Source organism: Betta splendens, chromosome 11 (assembly GCF_900634795.4).
Source record: "Betta splendens chromosome 11, fBetSpl5.4, whole genome shotgun sequence".
Lineage (NCBI taxonomy): Eukaryota > Metazoa > Chordata > Actinopteri > Anabantiformes > Osphronemidae > Betta > Betta splendens.
In genome coordinates this window covers 3,737,592-3,765,541 of record NC_040891.2, presented here as the reverse complement: position 1 = coordinate 3,765,541, position 27,950 = coordinate 3,737,592, and the positions used below count along the sequence as shown (strand labels likewise).

At 41.8% G+C, this 27,950-nt stretch overlaps 3 protein-coding genes, 1 long non-coding RNA gene and 4 other non-coding genes across 15 annotated transcripts; 4 read left to right on the top strand and 4 right to left on the bottom strand.

The window, feature by feature from the left end:
• Nucleotides 1–716: 716 nt before the first annotated feature.
• gmeb1 (glucocorticoid modulatory element binding protein 1) lies at nucleotides 717–9,435 on the bottom strand. Of its 4 annotated transcripts, none has more exons than XM_029166461.3 (10): nucleotides 9,293–9,435; nucleotides 7,923–8,115; nucleotides 7,749–7,801; nucleotides 7,517–7,632; nucleotides 6,291–6,394; nucleotides 5,158–5,306; nucleotides 4,816–4,941; nucleotides 4,575–4,712; nucleotides 4,216–4,353; nucleotides 717–3,384 (listed from the first exon to the last, which is right to left on the bottom strand). In XM_029166461.3, exons 2-10 carry the CDS (start codon nucleotides 8,048–8,050, stop codon nucleotides 2,528–2,530), a joined length of 1,809 nt encoding a protein of 602 aa, XP_029022294.1. In that variant the 5' UTR covers nucleotides 8,051–8,115; nucleotides 9,293–9,435; the 3' UTR covers nucleotides 717–2,527. The 4 variants fall into 4 exon arrangements, with proteins under 4 accessions (XP_029022294.1, XP_029022297.1, XP_029022296.1 ...); XM_029166464.3 differs by having other exon boundaries at nucleotides 4,216–4,338; XM_029166463.3 differs by lacking the exon at nucleotides 9,293–9,435 and adding an exon at nucleotides 9,112–9,252.
• Nucleotides 8,537–18,530, top strand: LOC114865380 (uncharacterized). Of its 4 annotated transcripts, XR_008696050.1 has the most exons (8): nucleotides 8,537–8,982; nucleotides 9,895–10,004; nucleotides 17,181–17,226; nucleotides 17,387–17,455; nucleotides 17,639–17,685; nucleotides 17,849–17,913; nucleotides 18,130–18,191; nucleotides 18,368–18,530. It is a non-coding gene; the product is annotated as an uncharacterized LOC114865380 (long non-coding RNA). The 4 variants fall into 4 exon arrangements; XR_005898312.2 differs by lacking the exon at nucleotides 8,537–8,982 and having other exon boundaries at nucleotides 9,867–10,004; XR_003787510.3 differs by lacking the exons at nucleotides 8,537–8,982; nucleotides 9,895–10,004 and adding an exon at nucleotides 15,961–16,557.
• LOC114866327 (U11 spliceosomal RNA) lies at nucleotides 9,814–9,947 on the bottom strand. Its single transcript, XR_003787686.1, has one exon. It is a non-coding gene; the product is annotated as a U11 spliceosomal RNA (small nuclear RNA).
• On the bottom strand, nucleotides 10,581–15,878 carry rab42a (RAB42, member RAS oncogene family a). Its single transcript, XM_029166466.2, has 2 exons — nucleotides 15,515–15,878; nucleotides 10,581–14,189 (listed from the first exon to the last, which is right to left on the bottom strand). Exons 1-2 carry the CDS (start codon nucleotides 15,727–15,729, stop codon nucleotides 13,748–13,750), a joined length of 657 nt encoding a protein of 218 aa, XP_029022299.1. The 5' UTR covers nucleotides 15,730–15,878; the 3' UTR covers nucleotides 10,581–13,747.
• LOC114866315 (small nucleolar RNA SNORA16B/SNORA16A family) lies at nucleotides 16,979–17,119 on the top strand. Its single transcript, XR_003787675.1, has one exon. It is a non-coding gene; the product is annotated as a small nucleolar RNA SNORA16B/SNORA16A family (small nucleolar RNA).
• LOC114866321 (small nucleolar RNA SNORA44) lies at nucleotides 17,947–18,077 on the top strand. Its single transcript, XR_003787681.1, has one exon. It is a non-coding gene; the product is annotated as a small nucleolar RNA SNORA44 (small nucleolar RNA).
• Nucleotides 18,228–18,301, top strand: LOC114866329 (small nucleolar RNA SNORD99). Its single transcript, XR_003787688.1, has one exon. It is a non-coding gene; the product is annotated as a small nucleolar RNA SNORD99 (small nucleolar RNA).
• Nucleotides 18,528–25,700, bottom strand: ctps1a (CTP synthase 1a). 2 transcript variants are annotated; one of them, XM_029166465.3, is made up of 18 exons: nucleotides 25,491–25,699; nucleotides 23,245–23,419; nucleotides 22,982–23,152; nucleotides 22,692–22,792; nucleotides 22,488–22,604; nucleotides 21,767–21,850; nucleotides 21,513–21,593; nucleotides 21,277–21,428; nucleotides 21,047–21,179; nucleotides 20,421–20,509; nucleotides 20,246–20,340; nucleotides 20,081–20,143; nucleotides 19,733–19,776; nucleotides 19,557–19,653; nucleotides 19,421–19,476; nucleotides 19,250–19,346; nucleotides 19,022–19,166; nucleotides 18,528–18,950 (listed from the first exon to the last, which is right to left on the bottom strand). In XM_029166465.3, the coding sequence occupies exons 2-18, from the start codon at nucleotides 23,411–23,413 to the stop codon at nucleotides 18,866–18,868; spliced, it is 1,779 nt and encodes a 592-aa protein (XP_029022298.1). In that variant the 5' UTR covers nucleotides 23,414–23,419; nucleotides 25,491–25,699; the 3' UTR covers nucleotides 18,528–18,865. The 2 variants fall into 2 exon arrangements, with proteins under 2 accessions (XP_029022298.1, XP_055368681.1); XM_055512706.1 differs by lacking the exon at nucleotides 22,488–22,604 and having other exon boundaries at nucleotides 25,491–25,700.
• Nucleotides 25,701–27,950: the final 2,250 nt, after the last annotated feature.

Sequence of the window (27,950 nt, the reverse complement as noted above, 5' to 3'; positions counted from 1 at the left end):
AAGCGTACGAGTTCAACATGCTGGAAAATGATGACTTTGTTTTCCTCCTCTGATGCTATAGATAGAGCCTTAAGCCGTCTTGTCTGCAGGAGACGCTGACTACAAGATTTCACGCTTGTGGGTCTATTTTCGTCTAAACCTGCAGGAACCGAGGGGATTCTGACTCGTCAGCCGTGTCGTCCGCTCCCAACAGCCTCGAGGCCTTCGTCGGCCTTGGAAGCGATGCTCGTGCCGGTCGTGTTTGTCCGCCCTGTGCGCACAAACCCAATTTACAGCCCGTGGCTCCCCCCTGTAATTTACTTGGACAGCGTATCTCCTCCTCCTTCACATTGACCCCCGCGGTTCCGTTTTCCAAGCCTTTAACGCTCACCTGACCCCCAGCTGCTTCACATTCAGCCGCCGATGTCGGCTTCCCTTTTGTAGCAGAGCGAACACAACCGGCTTGTCCAAGGGTTCATTTCAGCATCGTGGGGGGGGGGGGCGTATGTACCAGTTTTTGTGCTAGTCAGACTCGAATCCTCCAGCCTTTCGCTTCATTCCGAGTCCTGGCGCCCTGTCAGCAGGGCTCAGCCTCCAGAGAAGCTCGCCCATCGCGGAGAAGCCCCCGTGACGGTGCAGATTAGCCCGTGCACTGCAGCAGGCGTGAGACGCCCTCGCCGCCGCCTTCAGGGACGGGCACACAGCGCACTCTGGTGGCAATACACTGGCATGACCGGTCATATGCTTTCAGTTTTAATCTGATATTAAAACACATTACAAAGTCAGAAAAGCAAACACTCTCAAATGTTAAATTAAATTATTGAAAATGCACAAGTCTTTGTTGATGCAAGCTAAAACCAGGTACGTGAATTCATTGGGGAATGCACCTTAAAACGAGATGAGCATCTCTTCAGTTTGAAAACTAATAAATATGACACTACAAGTGTAAAACACAGGCTGGTTGTACATTAAGTATATATGTATTATATATACTGACTTGCACATTCAGCACAGCAGCTCGCACTACGTGAAGCTGAAAGAAAGCAACAAGCAACCTGTCCCGTTGAATCTGTGTGACTAAGTGCATTAGCAAAACGGTTCCAAAGCAAAGAGTTCAGGTCTGTCGCCATAACGATGGCGTCCCACAGTTCGGAGACAAGGCATTCTGCAAACACCGTCCTGTAGTCCGTCGCGGACATCCACAGTGCAAAAGTAATACAGCCTGGATGCAACCATAGAGTGCAAATACTCCCAGCCTAAAGTGACACCAACACTGTCAGTGGTAATGAGTGTGACAGAGCAGGAGAACGTGATCGGACCCGTCGGCACCATTAAAAACCTGCGAGTGGACGTTCGCTTCACAGTTACAGTGCATTCTCTTGTTTGTTTGTATGGAGGCCTAAATCTGTTCTCATAACTGGGCCCAGGTCTGGTTTAGTTTACAGTCCTAAACGCTGGGATCAGGGAAAGCAAACGAGAAAATAAAAGCACAACATCACCCACTTTCTGTGCTCAGTGGGAAGCTGAAGGAAGACACATTTGGTCTGGTATTGATCCATGGTTCTGAATTATGCAATGGTAAATAATGAAGAGAATCATAGTCTAGTATTACACAGTTCCTCTACAAAGTTCTAGAGGCAACAGTGAATTGATTCCGCTCACACTAATGGCAGTTATTATTGATGCTACTGAGCTGGGAAGCAGCAAACCAGACCTGCTGTTGGGCTAAATGAATCACTGCACAAAGAGAAACAGAAGCCAGTGCCATTTACAACTTTCCTAGTAAACATATTCTGGATCAGAAGGAGCTGTGATGAGACCAGAGTGGTGTGAAAACAGTGAGCAGACGCTGCCAAATGAGGCTTTGTTTCTAGTTTGGATAGCTGCAAACTACTGCCACCTGCTGGTCTGGATGAAGCCTCACATGAAGTGAGTGAAAAGTGGTTCGAAGTGGCGTGTATTGCTTTGACGTCAGCTTGATGTAGAACTCAATTGTTGTAACAATATGCTGTATAAGAACAAAAAACAAGAGTCTAAGATATTCTACAGCATTTGGAGTTGTTTTTTTTTTATTAAATATTCCTAGTAGAGGTCCTTCATTTTTGGCTTTAGTCTTTTGACGTACATTGATGCAGACATTAAAAATATAGTGTGTGAATTTATCTAATGCAGCAGGAGCTGCACCATGAGATGATCTGACATATTCACAGCTTGAGGATAAACTAATTGTTTCTTCTTTGTGGAGATGCCCTGACTTTTTAAAAAATGTTTGCATTCCCAAATCCCAGCACTTAGCTAGCCACGAAAAGTGGTAATATTAATAGCCAAAACTAGAAAATAAGACCTGGGCTGTAAGAAACCAGAAATATCCTGTTTTGATATCTCTTTGTTTTAATAAGAAAAAATCTACAAGTTAGAGAACATCAACGCGCACCAGCAGAGAAATGGATGGACTCCCTAGTGCTTGGTCTTGGGCCAAGAATTGGAACGTCTGTGTTTTGACATTTTGTTCGAGTTCATACCTGCTCTGTGACATGGGAGGTGTGTTTCATTTGACCTTGTTTTCTTCCTGAGTATTATCTTCTATCACCACTATCTGTACACTCGACAACTGTCCACTGGCGTCTAGCTGCAGCCCCTCTACCCCTTCAGTCTCCTGCGCCTCCTGTATTTGGCAATGCGTCTCCTCCCCTTCTCCAGCCATTGTCACCTTCATGCCACTTTGGACCAGCATAGTGGCCCCTTCTCTTCCTGAGTTCCCCGTCAGCTGTAGCTCCATTACCCCCACCGCCTGCTCCACAGGGGTCGGGTTGATCTCGATGACCGTGTGCTCCTGGCCGGACTCCACCTCACCCTGCATCACCTCCTGCTGCACTAGCATGGCACCGTCCACCACCTGGCCCTCGATGGGCACCACCTCTCCACTGCTGGTCTGTTGGCTGAGGTGCACCAGCTCCACCGGGCTCACCACTGTACCTAGCTGGCTGGGATCTTGCACCGCGGTGGTGCCCACTATTGTGAGGCCTGAGGACGGGTGCAAGGTGATCGCGTCTGCCTTTCCATCGCCGGTCACCATGTAGCGCGTGAAAAGCTGGGAGCCGGCAGGGAGCAGGGTGACGGTGTTGGGGGACTGAGCCAGGGAGGCGATGGGCAGGCCGGCCACGGTGAACGGCTGACTCACGGATGACAGCGAGATGGGAGAGAGAACAGTGAACTGCTGCGGCTGCAGGGTGGCCTGCTGGTTGATGGGGGACGTCAGGAGAGTGGTGGTGGAGGCGGGCCGCTGCAGGCGAGGCCGTTTGGTCTGGCGCTTGGTGGGAGTTTTGTTTTTGGCAGTTTGTGGGCAGGAGAGGAGGGCCCGCACCTGCTGCTGCTTCCGCTGCTCTTCCAACTGCATCTCCAGGTCTGTACAGAGCAAACAGCACAACATGGGACTAGTGCAATGCATCAAATAAAGCAACGAGAACTGTTTTATTAAATTGAAACACCAAGTCAGACACTTTGTATTTGGTCCGTGCCATATTTTGTATATTCATTTTGGCCAGTACAGAGCTCAGGGTAGTGGCTGGGTAACATTTAAATTTTATGGTAATTTCAGGGCAAAGCAGCGCACAACAGATGCATAACAACATGTGAAATAATAATAATAATAATAATTCGCTACTATGTGAATAAGCTATGGAAACTATTTATTCTTTGCCTCTATAATTTTATTTTTAAAACAACAAATCAGTTCTTCTCTTATTAGAACTTGCTTTTAAACACTAATATACTGTTAACAGCTTTTGGAAGTGCTCATAAGGCAAACTGTTACACTAATTAGGGACTCAAATACAAGACAATGGACTTGAGTCCTGAAACTGTGTTCAGGATGCAGTCACAGACAGTGCAAGTGTGAGCCAATACAGTGTTATATAATTTCTGCCAGTATGACTGACATGGACAGATGTCAGAAGAAGTATGTTTCACAGCTAATGAAACTGTATAGATTTAGATTTTCAGTGTTTTTGTTAGCATAACGTAGTCAAAGCTTTAAATAAAGGACATTCTCATCCGGGGGGGGGGGGCAAGAGAGCTGATGTCATAAGTGATTTGAAAACAGGTAGGCAACTATACCCCTCTGATGTGACTACTTAGGGTCTGATACTAAGCTAAAACCTCATGACAGCATTAGGAGCCAACAGATGGCTACCTGCCTCCTGACATGACATAACTCTGTTTATGCTCTGTACTCACTGTTGAGTGTGCCGAGGATCTGCTCCTGGTTGGGATCGGTCTGCTGCTTCCTCCTCTCCAAGATCTTCTTGACCGAGTCGAGCAGGCCGAACACTTGGGCAAGGTTACTAAGCACCGCCACCTCTACCAGACAGGAATCTGGGATCAGTACGGCAATCAATCAAAGGGTCATTTGGTCAGTTAGAAAGAAGGAACAAATTCAGACTGTGTAAACATCAAATCATTCAGTATTTGTCATTTTCAGTACAGAAACCAACAGCTGAGCTTTGATGTTGATTCATCAACAGCAGATGAATTTGTTCTCCCTTTCCATGTATTCATCAGCCCAACAGCCTCTGTACATCAGCACTGTTCTGTACCTGAGTCCTGTAAGACAGCTGGATCCCTGTGCAGCTGCACGCCATTCAGCAGCTCCAGCAGCTCAGTGCTGATGTTGGTCACCACCTCCCCCAGCAGACCCACATCAGCAATGCCCTTCCAGAAATTCAGCGTGTCCTCTGTGGGGAGACAGAGGAGTCTCAGTTGCATAGCAGCCTGTGACTTTACTCTGCTAACAAGCTATTTTTAAAGGTTAGTGTTGGGATGTCTGCTCCTTGTCACCTGAAATCTCACTGGGTTCTTTCTTGTCCATGGACTCTAGTGAGTTGGTGCTCCAGTCACCCTTTCCACTCAGATCGTCTGTTCGGTCCTCCACAAGTGCTCCGCCGTTACCCAAGACCACCTGAGCTGCAATTTACACGAGGGAGGTGTACGTGGTGAAAAAAAGCACATTGAACATCCTGCTCCTCTGTCTTCAGTTACATTCTTGTACTGTGACAAGAGATATATCTGAATTCAATTCTAAAATGTTTACATCTCTAGCAGTAAGACAATGAAACTAAAGATGCATATATACAAACGCATATTGTGTTTTGGATTATTTATTTAAAAAAATGTTCGCACCTTGAGAGGATGTGGGTGTGGTGAGTCCACTGCCATCAGGAGGGAACCGTGTGTTGTTGATTAAAATGTCAAACTTGGTGCTGCGGCATGTGTTGGTACACAGTGTGCTGTGCTGGTAGAAGTCAATCTGACCAGAATCCATCATTTTTCTGGAACAGAGGACGTAAACAAATACTATTGAGCGATTTTAAAATACAAGATTTCATATTTCAACAAAAACTGATTCTGAATTTGTCACACAAGTCACTAGTGTAAAGATTTTAACCTAACTAAAAACACTAAACCAACACCTGCTACTGTACTCTATTTTTTAAAGTACTTTGTCTTCTGTTTACCTTATATTTTTGTATATCTTTCTTACTTTGCCCTAAGAATGTGGATCCTGCTGATTCCTGTGCATTTTCTTCTGGAAAGAATTAAGTCGAACTATATATATTTATATATGTCTATTGTTAGCAATTTAGAGTTTGCCATTATCCTGAATGCAAGGCTTGGGCAGAGCTTCACCCAAAACAAGGTCAGTAAGGCCACCACACTCTGGAGCCAAAGTGAGCTGTAGAAGGGTGGATGTACTATATGAAACGTTGCAAAGTAAAAAAAGTTCCAATAGATTATAGTAAACAAATTGTTTTGATTGTTTCGAATAAATCGCCATATACAAAAACAACACTATTTGGCTTTATAGACTGAGGCTGAATTCATTTTCATCCACTCACACTTACACATACTGTTAATTATGCATTTCTTTTAAATTGAGTGCATACAGAGTCTTTCATTTCTATACCCCTTGAAGCTCATTAGCAGTTTTCAAACAGCTGGGTGCAACACCTGCTAATTCACCAGCTGGCCAACCAAGAGAATAAAGTCAGCCCTGCTAAGGTAGGACAACACTGTTTGTTGTAGTGATTAAACAAAGTTTTTTCATCAAAACACTTACACAAAAACACATCCTTTTGTCAGGTTAGGATTACTGACATTTTTATTTTCAAGCATGTGGAAGTGTTTCTAATCTGATCCAGTGGTGAAACAACATCTGTAATAATCTACACAAACTGTGAGGATTTGCATGGAGACTGCTGAGGATACTAAAATGTGGCTTTTAACTCACTAATCCAGACAAAGTTCCTCCTCACCTTAGCATGACTCCACCCATCCTTATAGCTCTCTTCCAGTCCTTTAGGGTGGCTTTCCCAGAAAGGTGCACAAACTGTTTGGGGCTGATCAGCTGGTCTTCATACTAGTACAAAGAACACACAGAGCTAATGGAGTGCACCTTAAAACGATAAAACACCAGTATTAGCAAAAATAATGTGCAGAATGCTCATTATTCACATCCAGGTAACAGAATAAATCCTAATCTAATCCATTATTGTGTCTGAACTTCGTCACTAACATAAATAAAAATTGATCAATAAAACATCCAATGGTAAAATTTATGTTAGAATATCTACAGTTTCATTCTGCATATTAAAACTGTATTATCCACATATTATAATTTACATTCTGGTTAAGACATATTAAAAAATTCTGATGTTTAGTTTCTCGAACTATGTTACTAGTTAATATTCAATTATGCACATTTGGAACTGACACTCAAACTAAGTCAAATGTTAAATATCTCAACAATAATCGTACCTAGTCATTGAAGAAATTGTTCTGAAAAACAATAGTTTAGCAAAATGTTTTAGCCTATACTGCCTGATGAGTTCTGGTGCTTGTTTGAGTCAATGTTATGGTAAATCACATTTCAGTAAAATTGCTGTTCTTTGCTGGCCCTTACAGATTTAAAAAATATATTTATTTATTCAAACAGGTAAAAGCAGTTTATATACCAACAAACATAATTTCACACATATGCAAGAGAAAGCTAATCAGCTTTCAATTTACCTAGTACATGTTTGAATGGAGTAGGAAGAAGTTAGACTTATATAGTCGTACCCCATGGCATCACATTTCAATCAATGATTTGTAATCAATTTATACATAGAGTATTATTTACACACATCACAAAGTATAATAATAAAAAAATATTACAGAATGTTAATATTCTACCACCACTCACTCAATGTTCTAATTAATCATGAGCCTGTTCTTTCCTATATCTTGATTGACACATGCCTTTATATTTATGTTTAAACACATCAATTCATTATGGTTGTATATATAGCATACATTTTTAAACTTAAGTGACCCCTTCTTTAAATAGTTTTTGAATTCCACCAGATTCAGTGAGATAGATGAAGGGTGGCTGACACTATCGCTGAGTGTTTGCATGTCACTCAAATTATTACAAAACAAGCCTAAATGATTTAACGTACAGTGAAACCTTGCTACAAATGTTATTTTGCTTTATACTAACCTTTACACACTTTACATTGATTCCTGGGCAAACAAATTTCTTCACTAGCAACATAGCTTTACAGTCGCCACACGTGATGGGACAGGCGATCTCTACATCATCTCCCTCACTTTGTTCTAAAAGAATAAAGACACAGCATTAAGGAGATGACACTGGTGGACAGAAATCCCAGTATAGTTACTATATAAAACGTTGTTCAATCTTTCAATGTGTCACTCAAAGAATCTCTTACCTGGCTGCGCTTCAACAGCCATGACAGCTGCATCTGTTTCAGCAGACTCATCTCTGAGATGGCAAAACAGCAGAGAGAGAGAGACAGAGAGAGAGAGAAAAGGACGGTGACAGGTTTCAGACAACATGTTGGCCACAGTCACAAAAAATAGGTCACCTGTAGTTAATTTCATACCCAGTGGTAATTGGTTGGAGCTGGAGGATGACCTGAGTCTTATTAGGATCATCTGGTTCACCCTCACCATCGGCCTTCACCATCACCACTTCCCCCATGGACACTGTCACCTCATCAGTGGCTGCCATCACACTCACAGTAGACTAGAGAGGAGGGCTGTGTTTGTGTAACAGCTACCCAGGAGTGTATTCATCTGTAGGAGCACAACAATTAAAGTAAAAAAAAAAAAACTGCAAAGAATGAGAATGAAGCGAGTTCAGTTGTCTGTATGTGTGTGGCCAAGTGATAAGACCGGAAGAAAATGAAAATTTTAAAGTGATTGTGGAACATTCTGCATCAGTAAAGCTGGTTATCACAAAATCAAACGAAGTTTCTTAAACATAAACATTGTGAATTCTCATCCCGCCTACAAACACATGTTCACAAACCAAACTCACATAACCATCTGTTTAACATACAAGTTAACTACTGTATTACTTTACAGTGCAAAATCCAGCAGCGTAAAGTTATATGACTTTATATGAATTTAATTCTAAAAAAATAACATAATTATTACTATAATTATTATTATAATTATTACTATTATTATTATTATTAGAAATCCTTTGACAGAGTCCGCATGTTCCGATAACTGAGCGCCACTATGAGAATTTTGCTTCAAAGCTAACGGTTCCGCTGTTAGCTATGCACTAACTACACAACGGCTGCAATGCTAAACAACTTGTATCGCTTTAAAAAAAAAAAAAACAAACACGAAAGTCAGTTGCGAATGTTGTGGCTTTTTCCCCGCGCGTTGAGGTATATAAACCCCTGAGGGTTTAGACGTTAACAGACGTGGCTGCGAGCCCGAATAAAGGTGCTGCGGCTCGGTTGCGCGTGCTCGACCCGGGTCGGACGGTCCAAAGTTGGGTGGGTTATCACGATCGCAGTGGGCAGCTCGTGGCTTTTCGGTGCAGAGATCCGCACAGCTAGTTTCGACGGTAGCCATTGTGGCTAAAGCTAGGGCGTAACTTGACGTGTGGAGAAGCTGTGCGATACTGAGCCACGCCGCCCGGCACCGGTAAAGCTTTGCATTTACAGTGCCACGGTTACGTGCCGCTTGTCTATGAACCGTACGTCCCTTCGTAACTCTGCATTTTAACTCTCCGCTCCCCCTCAAAATGACGTCTCCCTGTGCGGCGGCACGTACAGCAAACAACGGCACGGCGACGGCGTTGCCCCTCCATTCTGCGCGAGCCTCGCCGGCTGAGCCCCCTCCGCTGTTTACCCGAAGCCCGCGGCTAAATCGCCGTTTCGTATCGTAAGAGCGACTGGGTTTTTACAGTCAACTATATGTGAATTCACATGGTTGGAAATTAGTCTGTCCTTACCGTTTTATGATCACAAACGCATCCCTAGTTTTGTGTAGAGCTGCGGCGCATGCGCACTTCGCTGATATAGCTTGACTTCCTGCTGAATGGCGCTGGCCTTGTTTTCACGCTCTTGTAAACCTCGACAAAGCCGAACCGCAGCGCGCTAAAAACAATTAAGCGGCACTCTTTATCGCACGTGGCTCGATGTTACAGAATCGACGGGACTATTCGTTAATTTGTAGGTTCATACTGCAACTAACGCGGGTCGTTAATGGCGCGTTATGATGTGGAGAAATAAACCAGTTGGAAAGTGAGCTACGTCTATGAAAATCGTCCGGCGGGCTGTTTTGTATGGCGTCGGGTGTGATTATAGTACGTATACGACATGTACAATGTGTGTGATCATATCCAAATGTAGGCAACTTTTCGATTTACCGCCAAACAGCACACGGTGACGCGCGGTCTAATAGTCGCGAGTTTCCGACTCCATTCGACAATTACGAAGGGTACTATACATTTTATTTTCACATGTTATAATGCGGGGCGCCAAAACAGTAGGTTATTAGCAACCCCTGGTGTAAAAATTATGCTTCCGAAATCTCTTGATGGCGATTCCGCAGAAAGGGTGGAATTCCCCACCCCTCCTGTGCCAATCACGGCAGAAGCCCTTTTTAACGATCCCTCTCAACGTCTCACCGACTCACCAAAGGCAACATGTACCTCACTAGAGGTAGGACGTTTAATGAAATTAATATTGTCTATTTGGCACGTAAGATTTATGGTTGTATTGTATGAATATACGCGGACTAATATTTTTGTGTGCTAGCCCATTATTGTTGACAGTTTACCAAACTTAATTCGACAGTTTAGCATCCACCGAATAGCATGATGGGTAAGGAGGCGGGGCCGTTTGTAAGTTGTTTGATTTCATTGGACGTTGTGGCGCTGCGTTTAGGTTTTGTCGGAAAACAATAACACATTTAAATTATTAATCTAAGCTTAAAATTGGAAATAGACTTCGATACGATACGATAGAAATATTAAACGGAATAATTAGTTTGGTTATTTAAATTTAGTTATTTTGATTTTAGACATTTGGCATTAGTTAATTGTAGTACATATTAAATTTAGTTAGTTAAACTATTCAAATTCAACTTAAATTCACTATCCTAAAAACTTAATATTGCTTTTCTTAGTATAAAGGGACAAACGTTTACTCTTTTTTTTCGCCAGAGGAAAATAAAGACGTCCCATCTGGGTCGCAATGATCATCCTAACTGCTATCACCAGAGGGCGCCGAACAACATCAATTAGACATCTATTTATTTTTTTTAATCAACCAATAAAATCACATCAAATAAGAGAATCCATTATACATAATATATAAAATAAATAACATTTTTGAAATAAAGCTGTAAAATGTGACCAAAGGGATCAGAAGCTGCACAATTGTGTGTCATGTACCATCCTGAAGGCCCAATTGATGTTTCTGGTACATGAGTCCTGCCACATGCTTGATGTTATAATGCAAGGGTATTACTAATTATCAATAATACTAACATAGGTAAACATCTAAGAAAAACCTACTTATTCACAGTTTTAGCAGAGTGAGAAGAGACTAGACTAGATAACTGGACAGTAATCAACATCCTATCTGTTCATGTGGCTTGAGCTATTATGTAGTCAGCCTAACTTTGCATACCAACATTAAACATGTCTCATTGTTCCTTAAATGTTAACTACACAGACACTAAAGTTAAAAAAATTAAATTTTGTGTCTGCTTATGTAACATAAAAATGGAAAATTTGTCCCCCATGATAGAAGCCACACACCAATCGCTCCCCTCTGTTCTTTACGATATAGTCCCTTTGTTAAGCAGTATGTAACCCTACATATCATTTATACTTGGTTGGCAACACATCTAGTTTAACAGTCTCAAATGGCTTGTAGTCATTTTGCTAATCTAGGTCAAGCAAGTTGTGTGTTAACAGATACAACAGTAGCTCAATATCCTCATCTCACTCTCAGAAACGGAATAAGCATATTTCCAAAATGTTGTGCTGCTCATTTAATATTACAGCAATAGAAGGACTGGATTTAAATATAACATCATCATTATTATGCACAATAGTCAGTGTTCTGTAAACATGTTTTATATTTTGAAGTATTAGTATCATATAATGATGTCCATCTGCAGGCATCACAGAACCCTTTGCCAACACCACAGTATTAACACAGTAATTCAAATAACATCTTACAGTTAAACCCTGTTAACGCGAGAGACGAGAAAGGTAGTCGATGTGCAGCATTGAACGCAGCCACTCTGGTTTTTGATGAGTGATGATGCTTATGGCAAGGCATAGCACCTCTGTGATGAAGTCTTCGCCTTCACCGTGAATATGAGTTATTATCATCTGATTGTCAAACAAACACAAGCAGACTGTTCCAGAAGTAACAGGATTTTGAAGCTGTGCAGAAAGTAAAGGGGTGATGCAGGTAGAGTAAAATACATTCTTTACCAGACACTGAACTCCAGCACATACTGGATCAGAAGATGTGAGTCACATAAATGCAACGTAACAACTGTAGAATGCATTGTGTCTGGTTAACAATGAGTGTTGCATGATTAGATTTTTCATTTTTTGGTGAGATGCTGGTGAGAGGTTAATGCACAGTGGGAGCAAAGGTGAGTTCTCAGGCTAAGTGTACCCCTGTTTATTGTGCGTTCCAGACATGTAAACGCCAGATTTATATAATCCACAGTCACAAGACTCTCAAATCCCGTGTTTAAACTACAGTAGATACTGCTATGTGTGTGTAGACGCGTGTTTCTCACAAATGCAGCTCACTGCTAAGACAAAAAAGCAATTTGTCCCAGGCTTCTTCATAGCTGTTATTAATATATCAACAATCCCTAAATTAAAAACAATTTTATCAGTGTAAAACCTAAAACTATAGCTACAAATGGTCTCCTATTTTTCACCAGTTTTATTTGGAGCTAACACCTAATATATAAATTATTTTGGAGGACGGCTTCTTAACTTTGATAAATCCACTATGTTTTACAAGGAGTCAGCCAAATTGACTAAGCTTAGCTTAAAAAAACAAAACATGGGGATGCAGCTATAATCACATGATGGACATACACTGTAAACCCTTATATATCATTTTATCGTACCCGTTGTCTCTGGCTAGCACAGCTTGGCTAGCTCACTCAGTAATGGCTAACAAGACACCAGGGGCCCCTGCCTATAGTGTTTAGGCTAAGCTAGGCTAACCCCCTTCTGCCTCTGGACTCACTACTTGACACACAAACTCAGAAAGCAAACATTATTTTGGAGCTTATGTCGAGGAGTCGTACTAAATTGACCTATGGTTTGCAGGATGGTAGTAATGACCACAGAATCAAATCAATTCACATATGTTCACAGGGTGCGCTGCCATGTTTATGTGCAATCCTCATGTTTGTCACATCTTATCTACTTTCATTCTAGACCTAAATGCACATGTACACGCCATAGAAGAAGGTGATCATCAGTGAGTTGGCCTTCGTCACTGCCTCAGGCTTATGGAGTATGTGTATGGAGCTTTGAATGGACGCAGCTGTTAAACTCTAAACACCTGCAGATAAAACCCTCCATACTTTGACAACTAGATGATCAATCTCCTATATTTACGTGATGTCCTGCAGCTGTTGATGCTACTGTATAAATACCTAAATGGAACCACTTATTCTAATCATGATGGCTTATGTTTATAGATATAGTTCTACTAGAAATAATCTCTTTTTCATATAAAACGTTACTCGTCTTTTCACACAATGGTCCGATGTTGGCGCAGGTGCACACACAGCTTATTGTACAATAGCAGAAGGAGCATGTTGACTTCATGTGGTGATGCTGCAGAGTGCAGCATCTGTTCACACTATTGATTAAGTAGCTTTACGTGACCTTTTTCTGTCATCTGTGTAGAGTCCACTATTATTTACAATAAATTAGCCACAATTAAATGCAGGCAAAGCATCACACAAACTTTGACAGGTAGAAACCCACAATAGTGCAGTATTTAATGGTAGGCATGCCAGACCACAGTGAGCCATAGTCCATGGGTTTCTCTGTAATTTCAGCATTCTCTAGCGTCTGAGCTTGAGATCTGCACCCTAAGCTCCAAGACCTGATTACCACTTCACATGTTCCGAATTTCTTTAAGCTTACAGGATCAACATAGCTTGGCTCACGCCACACCACATGGATTTAGAGATACAACTTGCCTAAACATCTCGATGTACACGGGGCCCCTGAATGCCAGTTATCAGGCGAGCCCACAGATAAAAGCACAAAGCACAAAGTGAAAACGTGATGGGTGGTGATATCACAGGGTGTTGAGCCTGAGCGACTTTGTATAGATGTACAGCTGTGAGACGAGGTGAGCTCTTGGTGACAAGACAGTATTTGACTACGGCGAGTTCTCAGTCAGCAGTGGCAGCCCTTCTCCGAGGTCGCGGCAGCTAGTTCCTCCTCCTCCTCAGCCGGGTACAGGACCTTGGCCGTCAGGCCGCTCTTCACGCCATCCCAGCCGTCGCGTGTGACGATCTCCCCCATCTTCATCAGCTCGTAGATGTCTCGGGTGAGCAGCTCGAAGGCCCGGTCGACGTTGCTGTTGCACTTGGCCGATGTCTCCACGTAGCGGATGCCCAGCTCGGCCGCCAGCTGCTCCGCCTCGCCCCTGCTCACCTTGCGGTCCTTGTTGAGGTCGCTTTTGTGGCCGACAAGGATGAAGACCATGTGGTGAGGGAGGATGTGCTCACTCACCTCTTTGTGCCACTCGCTCACGTGGTCAAAGGTCTTGCGATTAGTAAGGTCAAAGACTAGCAGCCCACCAACCGAATTGCGATAATATGATGTGGTGATGGACCTGATGGGTAGATTGAAAAAAAAAAACATGTTAATTACATAACAGCAAAACCTTCCTAGATTTATTATATGTTTGTCTGAGTGAAACTACTACTAGCACTAGTCTCAGGTCTGGCTGGAATGATCAAAGTCAAGACTAAAGTCAGTTCTAACGACTCATTTAGTTTGGAGAGTTGCAGAATGCTACAGAACGTCCTGACTAAGTTGATATTATTGGGCATGGTTAAAATAGTAAGTGAATGTTACACTCGCCAATGAAAATAGGTCACAGGAAGTGTAAAAAAATGCTGAAGGTTGGTTGAAAGGGTTGTTGAATCCATACAGAGTCTTTGCTGTTGTATACAAGGTGACATTATTGATGAAACCCATATTGTCCATCATCATATTATACTGACATAGAAATGTGTGCGTATATAAACCAGCTACAAATAATACACAGCAAAGCTAAATGGATTTTGCAGTTTTTAAAAATATTTTATTTTATTTTCAGGTGAGGTGTTTTTTTGTGTGATTGAATGGTCCACATTTGTACGGTTATTCGGCCCTAACATGTTACTGTGTCATAGGTTGCATTTAGCAAACTGAATAAAATCACCAAACCAGTAAACACAGCATCTTTGGGAAGCCTGTCTGTGAGGTTCCCCTTAGATTCTATTCAAACGCACCCTAATCCATTCACATGCTGGCTCCGAACTTACTGACTGATTCCACAAACATTCTTGCAAAAAATGCAAAGTGAAAGTCTTAGGTGCGACGACGCCTGAAGTGAACCACTATCAGAAGCAAGGCTTCAAAAGAAAAAAACAGATCTAAGAGCTGGGAGACTTCTCCAGGCAGAGAAGTGCCTCAAAGGAAATTTCCCATGACAGCGGGGACACATGAAACAGAGCAAGCAACAGGGTAGAAAAATACACAACTGAAATGTGACCGTTTGAGTTAGTTTTTGCAGTGAAACTGCAAAGCTCAAACACGGGCCTATGGAGAGATGCTCTTCATCATCCACGAATGAATGAATAAATGCTGATGCAACGCGATGTTTTTAGGCCACGGCATCACAACATCGAGGGCTATCTATTGTCTTTTGACCGTGTTTCCCTGTAGACTACAGCACTGGCTGTGGTCAACGCTGTCTGTGTTACACCACAATACGGCGGCGCACGCTTTCACTCCGAAAAAATACGTTCACCAAGCCACAGCGAACCGAGGCCTCGTTCATGTTCATCCACACATCATCACATATCCGTCAACAACACGGTTATAAGCCTGATCGATCGGCTGCATCTAAAGCTGCATTGTTTTGGGATGCGTCGCTTTTAACGCTTGTACCTGAATCGCTCCTGGCCAGCTGTGTCCCAGAGCTGAAGCTTTATCTTCACCCCGGGCTCGATGTCAAGTGAGCGGGCGTAAAAATCTACCCCGACCGTCGGATCCGCCACATCGCTGTAAATCCCGTCCGTGAAGCGCTTCAGCAGCGACGACTTGCCCACCGTCGAATCCCCGAGTAGGATGATTCGGAACTGGTATTGCCACAAAATATCCATGGCATGACTAGATGGAGGGGGAGGCCAGCGGAGCGTGTGCGGCGCGGAACAAAGCCGTGTGCGTGCGCGGCGTGTTTACCAGCAGCCGCGGCTCGTGCGTCTGCGTCTGCTGCTGCCTCGCTTTCTGCTCAGGAAGAGACGCGGTGCACAGAGCGACCGCAGCAATCATGTGATAGAGTCACCTATGCTCCACTACGCCACATATCACAACCACCAACCTGCTGCCGCCTTAAAGAAATTAAAGGGGTGTTATGAAATACTTTAAGGATAAGCCACAGCTGGTCGCAGTGTAGGTTTGCGGTAACTAATCGGGATTTTTTCCCAAACGGGGCTCTGAAGAGATCTTATGCTTATGGGAATTTAAACTTTCACGTTTTATTTTTCAGAGCGCCGGACGTTCGAGAGCAACGTTTCGCAACAGTGTATTTTTGAGTGTGAGGCCGCTGCTCCGTTGCAGTGCGCAGTTGTAGGTGCTGTCCGTGGTTCTGAATCGGATAAAAGCGTTTTAGCCCCAGCCACGGCCTCACTCTACTACAGGAGACAAATGTCTGTCGTCGTCGGCAACAACAGCAACATTATGCGTTTTGCTGGCTGTGTGAGGCATGTGAAACTTTGAATTGCCGTTGGTGTATCTAGATGACATCTGTCGCCAGACCTTATTAAGGAAAATACATATCCCGTCATGCAAGCGGTCCACGTGTTCTGAGTGAACCAATCAGCAAGCTGTAGCTCGGCGCAGGCGTATATAACAGCGGAGCGGCCTTCATTACGTCCTCTCCCTCTTCGCGTCTACCACGAGGAGGAAGAAAAGTTGCTGTGTAAATTCTGGTAAGGCCCTAACTTAGTTGTGTTTCATTAACTCCGTATGGAACACTATGCTTTACGTGAGTTCGTGTGTGGTCTGAGACTCATTGCCAATGTTGATAGCAACGTTGACTGGAGCCGCGCATCAACATAGCTAACTTTGGTAATTGTAGCGTGTTGTACTTCTAATTTAAGTCTGAATTTAACAAAGTCCTGATAATGTTTGTATGGTATCACTAAAGCATGTTATGTTAGTACACTGTAGTGTAAATTCAATGGGCTGTAGGTTAGCATTAGCATATGCGGGTAAACCACGTGTCTCTGGATTCGTAACTGCTGCCACTTGTCGTTTGTTCCAGTAAACCGACAATAGTCAAGTAGTTGGCTTATTTTCTTGGTTTCCGTTTACAAACCGTGCAGGCATGTGTGGGTTTCGTGCTATGTATGAGGCTCCTATCGAAGCCGATCATGCTCACTCGTAGCAGCGATCGGTCAAACGGATGCCAAGAAAAATACTTTCACCGACGGTCGTTGTTCGGTTTTCAAAACTATAACCGTTACAACAACATTTGTGTGAAAGACATTAGGTCAAACAGTAACTCGAAGAAGCTGCAGGACTAAAAGCGACTCTCGATCTGTTTCTACAGGTATCTGTTAACAGAAGAGAGAAAAAAATGACCCACTCACTCGCAGGTAACTATTTGAATCACACTGCACATGTAAATGCCCTGGCTGTGACGACAAACTTGCCCTCACTGACTCTAGTCTTGATTGAGATCTATTTTTCTGAGCCACACAATTGATTTAGACAATGTAGAGTTAAAAAAAAATCGACTAAAACTATTTGTTCTAGGTGAGTGCTGCTGCCCAGAAGGGATGAAAAGACAACAGCCTATGCCAAAGGCAACCTGCCACCATCCAAGTAAGCTTTTTAAAACTTAAGCAGCAGCAGCAGCAGTTTATGCTTATGTTGCAGTGATCTGTTAAAAGGATTCCAAAAACACTTTCAGACTGTTTGGTTTAAATAAAAATACAGCAACATTTGGGAAGTACACATGGTTAAGTTTTAGGACGTAGGACTTAAAGTGACCATTTCTTTCTACAGGTATTGGCTAACTCTGAATGTGGAGAACGTGACCACAATACACTCAGGTAAAATTTGAACCACACTGTGCATAAAATACATTGGCTGTGATGACAAACTTGCCCTCACTGATTCTAGTCTTGATTGAGATTTAATTTTCTGAGCCACAGAATAACTCATAGAACTTAATTACAAAAAGGCCAAAATTAACTGTACTCTCACCTGTTGTAGGTGCCGTGTTGCTGACTATAGGGGAATGCCTCCTGTGCCAAATGCTACCTGCCACCACCTTCAAAGTAAGCCTCGGGCTTTGATTTAGCTGAAACTATAAGCATGCTATTCAAAGGACCTAGGCTTATGTGTACCTTGGGTTCTTGAAGCTCATGCAAGAAAATGGGGTGGTCTTTGACTGCTGTGGTCTGTTTTGTGCCATTGGCAGCCACTCAACTGCCCTACATGGAGCACAAGTAGTAATTACTGTTCTAATTCCTCCAACTATCTGCTTTTTCTAGGAATCACTTGACTTATAAGTTAAGGACGAATCTCTTGAGTATAGACTCGTCTCCTGGACAAGGTGGGTGTCTGTATAAGCACATCAGATTGCATAGTTTCTGATCAATGATGATCACATTATATAATGTGGACGGCTGGATGAAGCATGCGGATATGGGACTGAGATCATTCGCATGCTGAGGAGTATAGAAAATGGACCTGAACTGTGCTAACCTATTCCACCTCCTTTATATCCAGATGCAGAGGCTTGAGTACATGGTGAACTGTTGCAGGCCAAACAAATTTCCACCTCCATTAATAGAACTGGTGTTCTTTTGATTTTTTTTATTTTAATACAATGTAAAATTAAAATGACTTGATGTATTGCCTGTGTTGAGGTAATAAAACTTGAAACAACTTTTTCAGGTGTACTTGGTTTATTTTACATTCAGAATTTAAGTTGAAAGTGGTTGCAGCACCTATCTACAATAAGGCCACATGTCATACTGCGTAAATATCAACTTCCTGAGATTTAACATTGATTAAATGAAATTAATAACCTTAGACTGCAGTTAGTGGGTTATGCTGACAGAAGCAGTAAATTAACTTCAGATGTGCATTTAGATTCTAATTCTGCATGAACCATTTGTCTTAAGGTAAAGTGTCATATTGAAACCACAGTAATGACTTGCTTTGATATGAAGGTTATACAGTTACTCCAATGAAGTTGCTTGTATATGTTCATTTAGGCTGAAGTCAGTCATTGGAGACTGAAGGCAATTTGAGCTCTGAAATCTCGGAGTCTGGTGAGCTGCTGCCGCTCCGGTCACTGTAGGTGTCCCTGTGTGAAAGACAATAAGTGAGACACTTTTTTTTATGTGAAGTGGTTTATATAATGTGATTGCTGTTTACCGGGGTGACAGACGGCAGCCCTTCTGCAAGTAGCTCTGCAGCTTTCCGGCGGAGGCTAGCAGCAAACCCAGATAAGGGGGGGATGGATTTATGGGACGAGAGGTAAACTCAGGATGGTACTGCACTCCAACAAAATATGGATGATCTGAAAATATACATATCTTAAAAACAAGCCCAAAAGTTGAACTTAAGCTTTGCAAGAAAGCAATTCACTTTGATTTTCCATACCATCCAGCTCTATGACCTCCATCCTTTCCCCTTCCTCATCTTGACCTACAAAGCGAAAGCCTTTCTCTTCAAAGTGAGTCTTCAGGTCAGGGTTGACCTGCAGGGATCAAACAATTTGTGTGTAAAACTTGGGAACAGGTAGTATTGTGCTACTCAGTGATGTTAACCTACCTCAAAGCGGTGTCTGTGCCTTTCATCCACATATTCTGCATCACCATAAAGCTTTCCTGGAACAGGGAACAGCTGTGAGCATAGTTCAGACACTTGATGGCCATTATAAATTCACCCTCTAACCAGTGTTTCTTACGTATAACGCTGCCAGTGCTCCTAAAAATGGTCCGTCTCTTCCCTAGCCTCATGGTGCCGCCCATTTGACCAGGGTTGTGTTCTGGCATGTCAATGACCTGCAAAGGTTGAAGCGAGAATCAGTTCATGTTTTGGCTTAAATTGGATACAGATTAGTTTTTAGAAATAAAAACTTACCACAGGATGCTTTGTTTCCGGGTCAAATTCAGTTGAATTGGCATCTAAAATGTAAAACAGACAGGAAATTGTAAATAAATAAAAAAAAAAAACTAGAATAGAATTATTTAACAAATGCAAACAACAAATATTAGTTATATTCATACCCACGTTCATTTTAGAAACATTTATTCATATCAAACAGTCTGTAGTGTCAAATCACCAGCAGGTTCCTGATAAAATTGTGTATAGGCATTTACAAGCTTTGGTCGAAATTCATTGTAGCTCCAACAATTATCCCACTTAATAAAGATTTTCCTGAACATGCAAGACTACACTGGACCAAGTCACATGGAACCGTAATATTACCTGTCCAGCCTAGTATGTTCCTGGCAAATTCACATACAGCCAGCTGCATTCCAAGACACACACCTGCAGAGTAAGTGGTATCAGTTAGTTTGTTATTTCAATATGACGGTCTGAAACATTTCTCTGCTTTAGGTGGGAGGTAAGATGGTAATATATGTTCTATACCCAGGAACGGTTTTTTCTGTTTTCTGGCCCAGTTGACAGCTTGAATCTTTCCTTCTGTTCCTCTGACACCGAAGCCTCCAGGGACCAGGATGCCGCTGTGGACAGAATGAAAGAGCAGTTTATTAGCCTATTTAACAACTCATGTCCAGTTTGCGTGTGGCGCCTCAGCACTCACTCAGCACTGCAGAGCTTCTGCCACGCCTTATGGTATTTCACTGGCTCATCCTGGAGTGCGTTTGGCTCCAAATATGCAGAGTCTATATACTGGAAGAGAGTATGTTGTGTGAGGTAGGAAGTACAACTTTGTTTGGTTAGTGCTTTGGCTTCTTATTAGCATAATCAGTTGCTCAGTAAATTTACACAGACTTCATTTCAACTATTATCAGTAAAATCGATTTAGAATAACACAGGGGAAAATATTGGCAGGTAAAGTCAAGAATATACTGAAATTTGTAAAGTTCCTTTTAAAGCCAACAGTGATAGTAGTACACAAATATGCAAACCTGATCCTAAACTTAAGTGCAGAAATACACTAGAACCTTTTGTTTATAATGTGTGTTAAATGAAACGCATGGAGATTTCTATCTATATACACAAGAATACATTAGGAGCCACAGACTCCCTGTACTAACAAGTTAACACATTGTCAGAAATGAGCAAATGCAGGAGAATACAGCATCAACACTGATGGAAATTAGACTAGAAAGGCTGAAACTAATGTGCTGCATACAGTAAAGGTCAGTATATCCACGTAAACATGCTGAAGATCTGTTGGTGTGGGTAATAAGCTTGTATACACACCTTAACCTCTAATTTATGACTAATGGCCAGGGCTGAGTGCTCCAGTGCTTTGATAACAGAAGCATAAGAGTCAGAGAACTTGGTGTACTTTCCAACCAGAGCTATAGAACAGTGCTCCAGCAGTCTGTCTGATCTGTGGGGACAACAAGCAGGGCAGTGTAGCATCTGAAACAAGACCCAGTGGGCAGTTTTAAGGTCCATTTAACAGTATACCTATTCTTCTTACTCACCTGTCGGACATTTCCTTCCACTTAGTGAGCATTTTCCTGGGTCGGGTCTCTATGGGCATATTGAGTCTCTTGCTCAGGTAGCTCACCACGCCCTGATCTTCCAGCAGCAAAGGGACTCTGTAGATGGAGGACACATCATGCACACAGATGACCTGGAAAGAGAGGACGCCATAAAACCTGGACGGTAACAGTTGATCAGACATGACATAATATTAATATGCTTCACTGTGGCATACCTGTTCAGGTTCAACATGGCAGAACATGGAGATCTTTTCTTTGACCGAGTTTTCCAGGACAGCAGAACACCGACACATAATCTGTTGGTTTTCAAGACATTAATGACGACCACTCAAGGTACAACCTTAAGTCAGACAACCCATCAGTGACCACGTATATAAAGACTGTATTTTACAATGGTAAAGCACTCGGCTATAAACCTCATAATATATTTGAAAATGCACCAGTGAAACAGATAGGGAACAGATCTTACCAGGTCTGGAGACAAGCCCAGTCCTCTCAGCTCTCTGACGCTGTTCTGTGTGGGTTTGGTCTTCTGCTCGCCTGTGGCACTGGGCTGGACACAACAGAGGAATTACATGAATCAAACGGACTCTGTGTATCCAACATGTGATGCAAGCGAACAAGAGCCAATTCTTAACCACATGATCACCATGAAGACACGTCGTCATGAAAATTAAATTTAATGTTAAACGGCTGCAAATAGATGATGACTACTATGGGGTTATTATGTCTTTTCTGAGGAAATCTCAACATGCAGACATGAGGAACTGGGGTCAGGGGTCACAGAAATGTATACAAATGAAAACCAACTAGAATCAGTCTCTCATTGGTCATTTTTCCAATTCATTAATTTTCAATAAACAATAATTGTTCTGATCAAGAAATCAAAGGAAGATATAAATCTCAGGGGAATAAACTGAAACTACTTCACTACTGACTAATAAAACAAAAAACTAGTGAACTTGCATTACCTGATGTCTCTCTGGCAGCCAATAGCCAATTCCAAAAAGAAAAAAAGAAAAACCAAGCTTCCTCACTGCCTGCTGAGCAGCGATGCAAGCTCTCCCCCTTGTGTTAATATTGCCTTTCTACACTAAAGGTACTTTTAAAAGGGGCAGGTGTCAGGGGCAGGTAGATGAGTGGCAAAGCGGTTGGTTCTCAGATAAAAGCAGAAACCTGAAGCGTTATACCTGTGGTATTAGACTGACGTGAATGTTACAGAAGTTCTCTCGCTTCACTTTAAACTGGAACTGCCTGAAGGCCTCAATGAAGGGCATGCTCTCAATGTCCCCGACTGTGCCTCCTAACTGTAAACACATACGCAGGGATAATGTTTACAGTGGACTGTTAGCTGATACAAACAATGACAGGACATTGTTATTTGAGCTGCTTACTTCTATCACACAGACTTGAGGCTCTACTCCATCGTGATCAACTGGCACTTTGGCCTGTTTCACTACCCATTCCTGGATGGCATCGGTAATGTGTGGCACCACTAGTATGAAAGGAAACAAAACACCAAAATAAGATGACAAGACTTCCTTTATATTTTAATGGCTTGGCAATATCTTTAAACTTGTTTTCACCAATATTATATTAATAGATACCTAAAATAAAGTTAATAAGAAACAAGTCACTTTATTATGACATCCTTTTAATAATAAAACATCAGCTGTCCATTTACCCTGCACTGTCTTGCCCAGGTAGTCTCCCCTTCTTTCCTTGTTGATGACTGACTGATAGATCTTGCCGGTGGTCAGGTTGTTGTCCCTGGTCAATCGGATGTCAAGGAAGCGCTCATAGTTCCCCAGATCTAGGTCCACTTCACCCCCGTCATCCAAGACAAACACCTCACCTGTACAGAGGCAACATGGCACAATCACACTGTATGAATTCTTAAACATGTGACTGATTAATTATGAAAGCGTTAAATAAAGAATATCATACCATGCTCATAGGGGGAAAATGTGCCTGCATCTATGTTGATGTAAGGGTCGATCTTGATGGCAGTCACGTGCAACCCACACGACTTCAGGATTGTGCCCACGCTGCTTGCAATGATTCCTTTCCCGATGCCAGAAATGACTCCTCCGGTGACCAGGATGTATTTCATCATTTTGCTCTAGGGAAAGATGAATGATTTAAAAAACTGCAACACAATAAAGTACCAAGTCAGGCTTAAGATACTAGAGTAGACAGACATAGGCAAGATAATTAGAACTAAAAAGGTTTAAACTCTAAAGTTTTTTAAATATGCAGGGCAGACATCTTTTTCCAGCAGGTGCAGCTTTACACTCATTTCCTATATCCCACATCTTCCATATAAAGACCTTATCTAAAAAACCTTTAGCATAAAAAGGCTTAACGTGGTTGGGCGACCGGTTGGGTGAGGGGATAGAGAACTCCAACTAACTTTGTCTCTTTAGTACTAAACGCAGAACAATGATAAGAGGTTGGATAGAATAAATAAATGGAAGTAAGTTAACTTGGGGTATGAAGTAAGTCCCCAGCTACTGTAGGGCTATGGCCATCTTATATCTATTTTAATTGTAAATTACTATATAGATATTGTTCCAATTATTGCCACAGACCTGAACCACGTCTAACTGCTCTCTCAAAAAAAAGAAAGGTTTTAAGCCTGATCTTAAAGGTGGCGAGTGTGTCAGCTTCTCAAACCTGAACAGGGAGCTGGTTCCACAGGAGAGGAGCTTGGTAGCTAAAGGCTCTGCCTCCTGTTCTACATTGAAAGACTCTAGGAAGCACAAGTAGTCTAGCGATCTGGGAATGAAGCATTCTGCTGGGAGCGTAAGGAACTATGAGGTCTATATAAGATAAGAAGGAGCCTAATCATTAGGTGCGTTGTAAGTGAGAAGGAGAATTTTAAATTATATCCTGCATTTTACAGGCAGCCAGTGCAGAGAAGCTAAAGAAGGAGAAATGTGATCTCTTTTTCTAAGTCTTGTCAGAACTCTGGCTAAAGCATTTTAAATTAGCTGTAGGCTTTTTAAGTAACTGTAAGGACATCCTATGAGTAAGGGGTTACAGTAGTCCAGCCTAGATGTGACAAATTTATGAATCAATTTCTTGGCATTGCTCTGAGGAAAAAAATGCTCCTAATTGTAGAAATGTTTCTATAATTACGAACATCCTTTCTTATTAAGTCATGCGGCAACATTAAGGACATTCTGGAGCGTAACTTGCGTAAACAATAAATTGTACTAAAGCTAAATAGAACACACGTGGATGATGAGAGGTTTGCTTGTGTACCCACGCTCAGGCGACCACACACAAAGCCGATCAAAGGAATGCTGATCAATGATGGGTTCATCTCAAACAGAAGATAACTTCCTCCATGAGTAATAAATCAATGTTAACCCTGCTAGAATTAGCCTGGTGGACAATAACCAGATTCCGGAGTTTGGAGAAACGTAGATTATTCTGTTTTGCTATAGTTCGATGAACAAACTTGCTACTTATAAAACAAAATCTCCCCAAAACTCTCGTGATATTCAGTAATAACTGGAACGATGCTTAACTGAATACTTTAGGGCAAGTTTAAATACACAGGACAGCCCGCGTGGGTGGGAACTATCAAAGTCAAACTACATGTAAACTGACCGCCCGCCCGGGTCGTACCCATTAGAAAAGTGAACGAGATCGAACTAAAGCCGCCAACGTTTTTAGCTACGAGATAATTGGAGTCGGGTTTAAGGCCCATAGTTTGCTCCTAAACGCACAAACCACAAACTCTTTAACATTATAAAGCAGCAAAGTGACCGACGTTTGCTCTACAAAGTATCGCTTCCAGTTTAAGGTACTACGTTTACTACTAACGGCAGCTAACATTCTGTACATTTCCCGCTGCATCAAGTAAATGTTAGCCAGCTCTCACGGGACCTGAAAGCTCATTGACGCATTCGAAATAAAAGCGAACGAAACGTCTGGAAGCTTTGTGGCACATTATGCACAGACTTTACGAAATGTAACTGTCTACGATACTTAAAATAATTATTTATAGATCTTATGAGCCAACTGAAGTCAATTATTACACGACAATACTACGTTATATTGTCAGCGGCATTTTATTGAGACATTTCCACCGGAAGTCGAACTTGCATGTTGTATTTAGCATGCAACTTCGTTATTTTGGCTAGCTAGCCTCTCTCTTTTAACAGCATCAAATTACAACTTACCAAAATATTCTTGAGCCAGAACTGTCCTTCAAAACAAACTGCTCACGACGAAAATAGTTTACGCGGCCCACTGTCACAGACAAGATGTTGATTCCGATAGCAGCGTCTAAGCTCGTTACAGATCCATCCATCCGCAGCTTGGCTCTACACGTGTATGGACCACGATTTCAGGCTGCGGTACATCATTCATTGTAATTCACGCTTACAACACCGCGCGACTTTCAAGGACGGCTGGGAAATTACCCCTGCGTCACATTCAGCCGTTGTTAAGAAGCATTATCAATTTTAAACTGCATATTTGTATTTGTTATTTTACTGAAATGTTGCATTAGTTAGTTACTAATTCTAGAATATTATACTTCATTCATTGAATTTAGTGTGTAAATCTTCATAATAATCTTTTGAATCCTAAATATGAGAATATTAACACAAGAACCCAGACCAATTTCTACTTAAAGGAACATTTTGTGGGATTTGTGGAAAATATCTCTGAAATAAATGTCTTGTATTTGGTTACTGTGAGATCTTGTGGGTTAAGATGAGCTAAAACAAACTGCATGAACTCCATACACTGCGATCTTGCAAATAGATGATACCCAAGCGAGGTATGTACCCTGCACAAATGCAGCATAAAAAACATGACCACACACGCTGCAAATAACAGATGCCAACAGAACTGTTCCCAGGAGGCAAAAAAGTAAATTAACTGTTCTGATGTCTACCTAAATCACACTAATAACACACACACACACAGTCATGATCTTTCATGTCTTTAATAAAAACACCCATTATAAATACAAACGGATAGTGGAAGGGTGGGTGAAAGAGTGTTTTAATAACTGGTTGAACCACCTTTGGCAGCAATAACCTCAAGCAAGAACGAGTTCTTCCTACCTGTGGATTAGATGAGCTCAATGTTCAGGTGGAACTTGGAACCATTATTACTTTATTGAGACACTTATTATTAAACACTCAGCCACAGAATACATTTATATTTCATTGCAACACAGCAATACATTGATTTTCTTGGGGAGCCTGTTGAATACATTTTAACTGCATCTTCTGTAAATGTGTAGTGAACATATTACCTTATAAGTGGAAGAGAAGTCACAAAACAGACATACTTGAAATAGAAGCACTCAAAGCTTAGTATGAGTTAGTAGCAAATATACAGTATAATGAGTAAGAATGACAAGTACTGTAAAGCAAGAATATGTCGCCTATTCACATAAAGCAAGTAACTTTATCTACTCAAGCTGAGTCCTCACGTTTAGTATTACCACTATTTCGCTACTTTCCTCTGGTTAATAATACAAATAATAGTATATTCACCTACCTTATTGATTCATCTGGTCAGATTCACAAATTAGCCAGCAATATATAAAATAGATATATGTAAATTTAACCATTGTCCATTAAGAGTATCTTTAGTAGTACTTTTTAAATGAATAATTTTGCCATTTTGCTTTTAATGCAGAACCTATTAATACAAATTAAGTACATTACTTTACCTACTAGTAGTTGTACATATAGTATATATAGTATATTTTAACCTTTCCTCAGTATCTACATGTGGCTTCTCCTACGCTGTGGATTCCTTTCCATGTATTTTTAATTTGTGATCATGAGCACCTGAAGGCAGCACATTTTGCATTTTTGAATCATCAGGGGGAGCTCTTGTATCATATTTAAACCTCCACAGGCGACACAAGGATAATGTAGCAATGTGCCTCTGATAAGGTAGATTACACCACAGGATTTTACCACAGATCGTTTTGCTAAAACATGCTCATCTCTTATTTCGCACAGAACGTGTCACAATTTATTTAACAATATCTCTGTGAAAATATATTTGTTCACACTTGTCCTCGCTCTTAGAGTAAGTGGAATAAATGAACAGGAGATTACCTTAAATGCTGGTATCAAAGCCACTGTGTCCTGACAATGTAACAGAGTGACTGCACTGATAATGTGAGCTGCTGCTCAAAAAACAACAAACAGGCTGAATTGGCCCCCGCAGCAGAAACACTCTGGTGTCAGGAGGCACAGAGATGTTTTCCTGTGGACTCCTCCTTCTCTCCCTGACAGAAAAGCAACACCCTCTGCCGCCCTGCTTCATAATAGATGGCCACAGTCCAAAGTGGTTAGTTACAGTAGTTGTAGTGTGGAAAGGTCAGTGGTCCTGTGATGTGGATCGCCATGTTTTTATCCTCGTCGCGCTCAGTGAGATATGAAGTCCAGGCGAGGAACACAGCACTCTCAATTTACTCAAACTGTGACTATGTCCCCACACAAACACACTCACACACACACACACGCAGCCTACTGTTGTTTAGATCATCTGCAACCTGGTTCATTGGGCCCACTGTGTGGGGGAGTGCTAGCACGGCAAATTAAAATAACAAAATGATGGAGTTAGTGAGCGATGACTGACTCACAGGCAGATAACAGCCGAGCTGA

Coding starts and splice junctions, on each gene's coding strand:
- gmeb1 (XM_029166461.3), bottom strand. CDS start 8,050: ATGGCAGCCACTGATGAGGTGACAGTGTCCATGGGGGAAGTGGTGATG. Junction 4,354..4,574: donor AGCTGTCTTACAGGACTCAG/GTACAGAACAGT, acceptor TACTGATCCCAG/ATTCCTGTCTGGTAGAGGTG. Junction 3,385..4,215: donor GATCCTCGGCACACTCAACA/GTGAGTACAGAG, acceptor TGCTCTGTACAG/ACCTGGAGATGCAGTTGGAA.
- rab42a (XM_029166466.2), bottom strand. CDS start 15,729: ATGGATATTTTGTGGCAATACCAGTTCCGAATCATCCTACTCGGGGAT. Junction 14,190..15,514: donor GCTGGCCAGGAGCGATTCAG/GTACAAGCGTTA, acceptor TCTACCCATCAG/GTCCATCACCACATCATATT.
- ctps1a (XM_029166465.3), bottom strand. CDS start 23,413: ATGATGAAATACATCCTGGTCACCGGAGGAGTCATTTCTGGCATCGGG. Junction 22,605..22,691: donor CTCAAGTCTGTGTGATAGAA/GTAAGCAGCTCA, acceptor ATGTGTTTACAG/TTAGGAGGCACAGTCGGGGA. Junction 21,594..21,766: donor TGGGCTTGTCTCCAGACCTG/GTAAGATCTGTT, acceptor GAAAACCAACAG/ATTATGTGTCGGTGTTCTGC.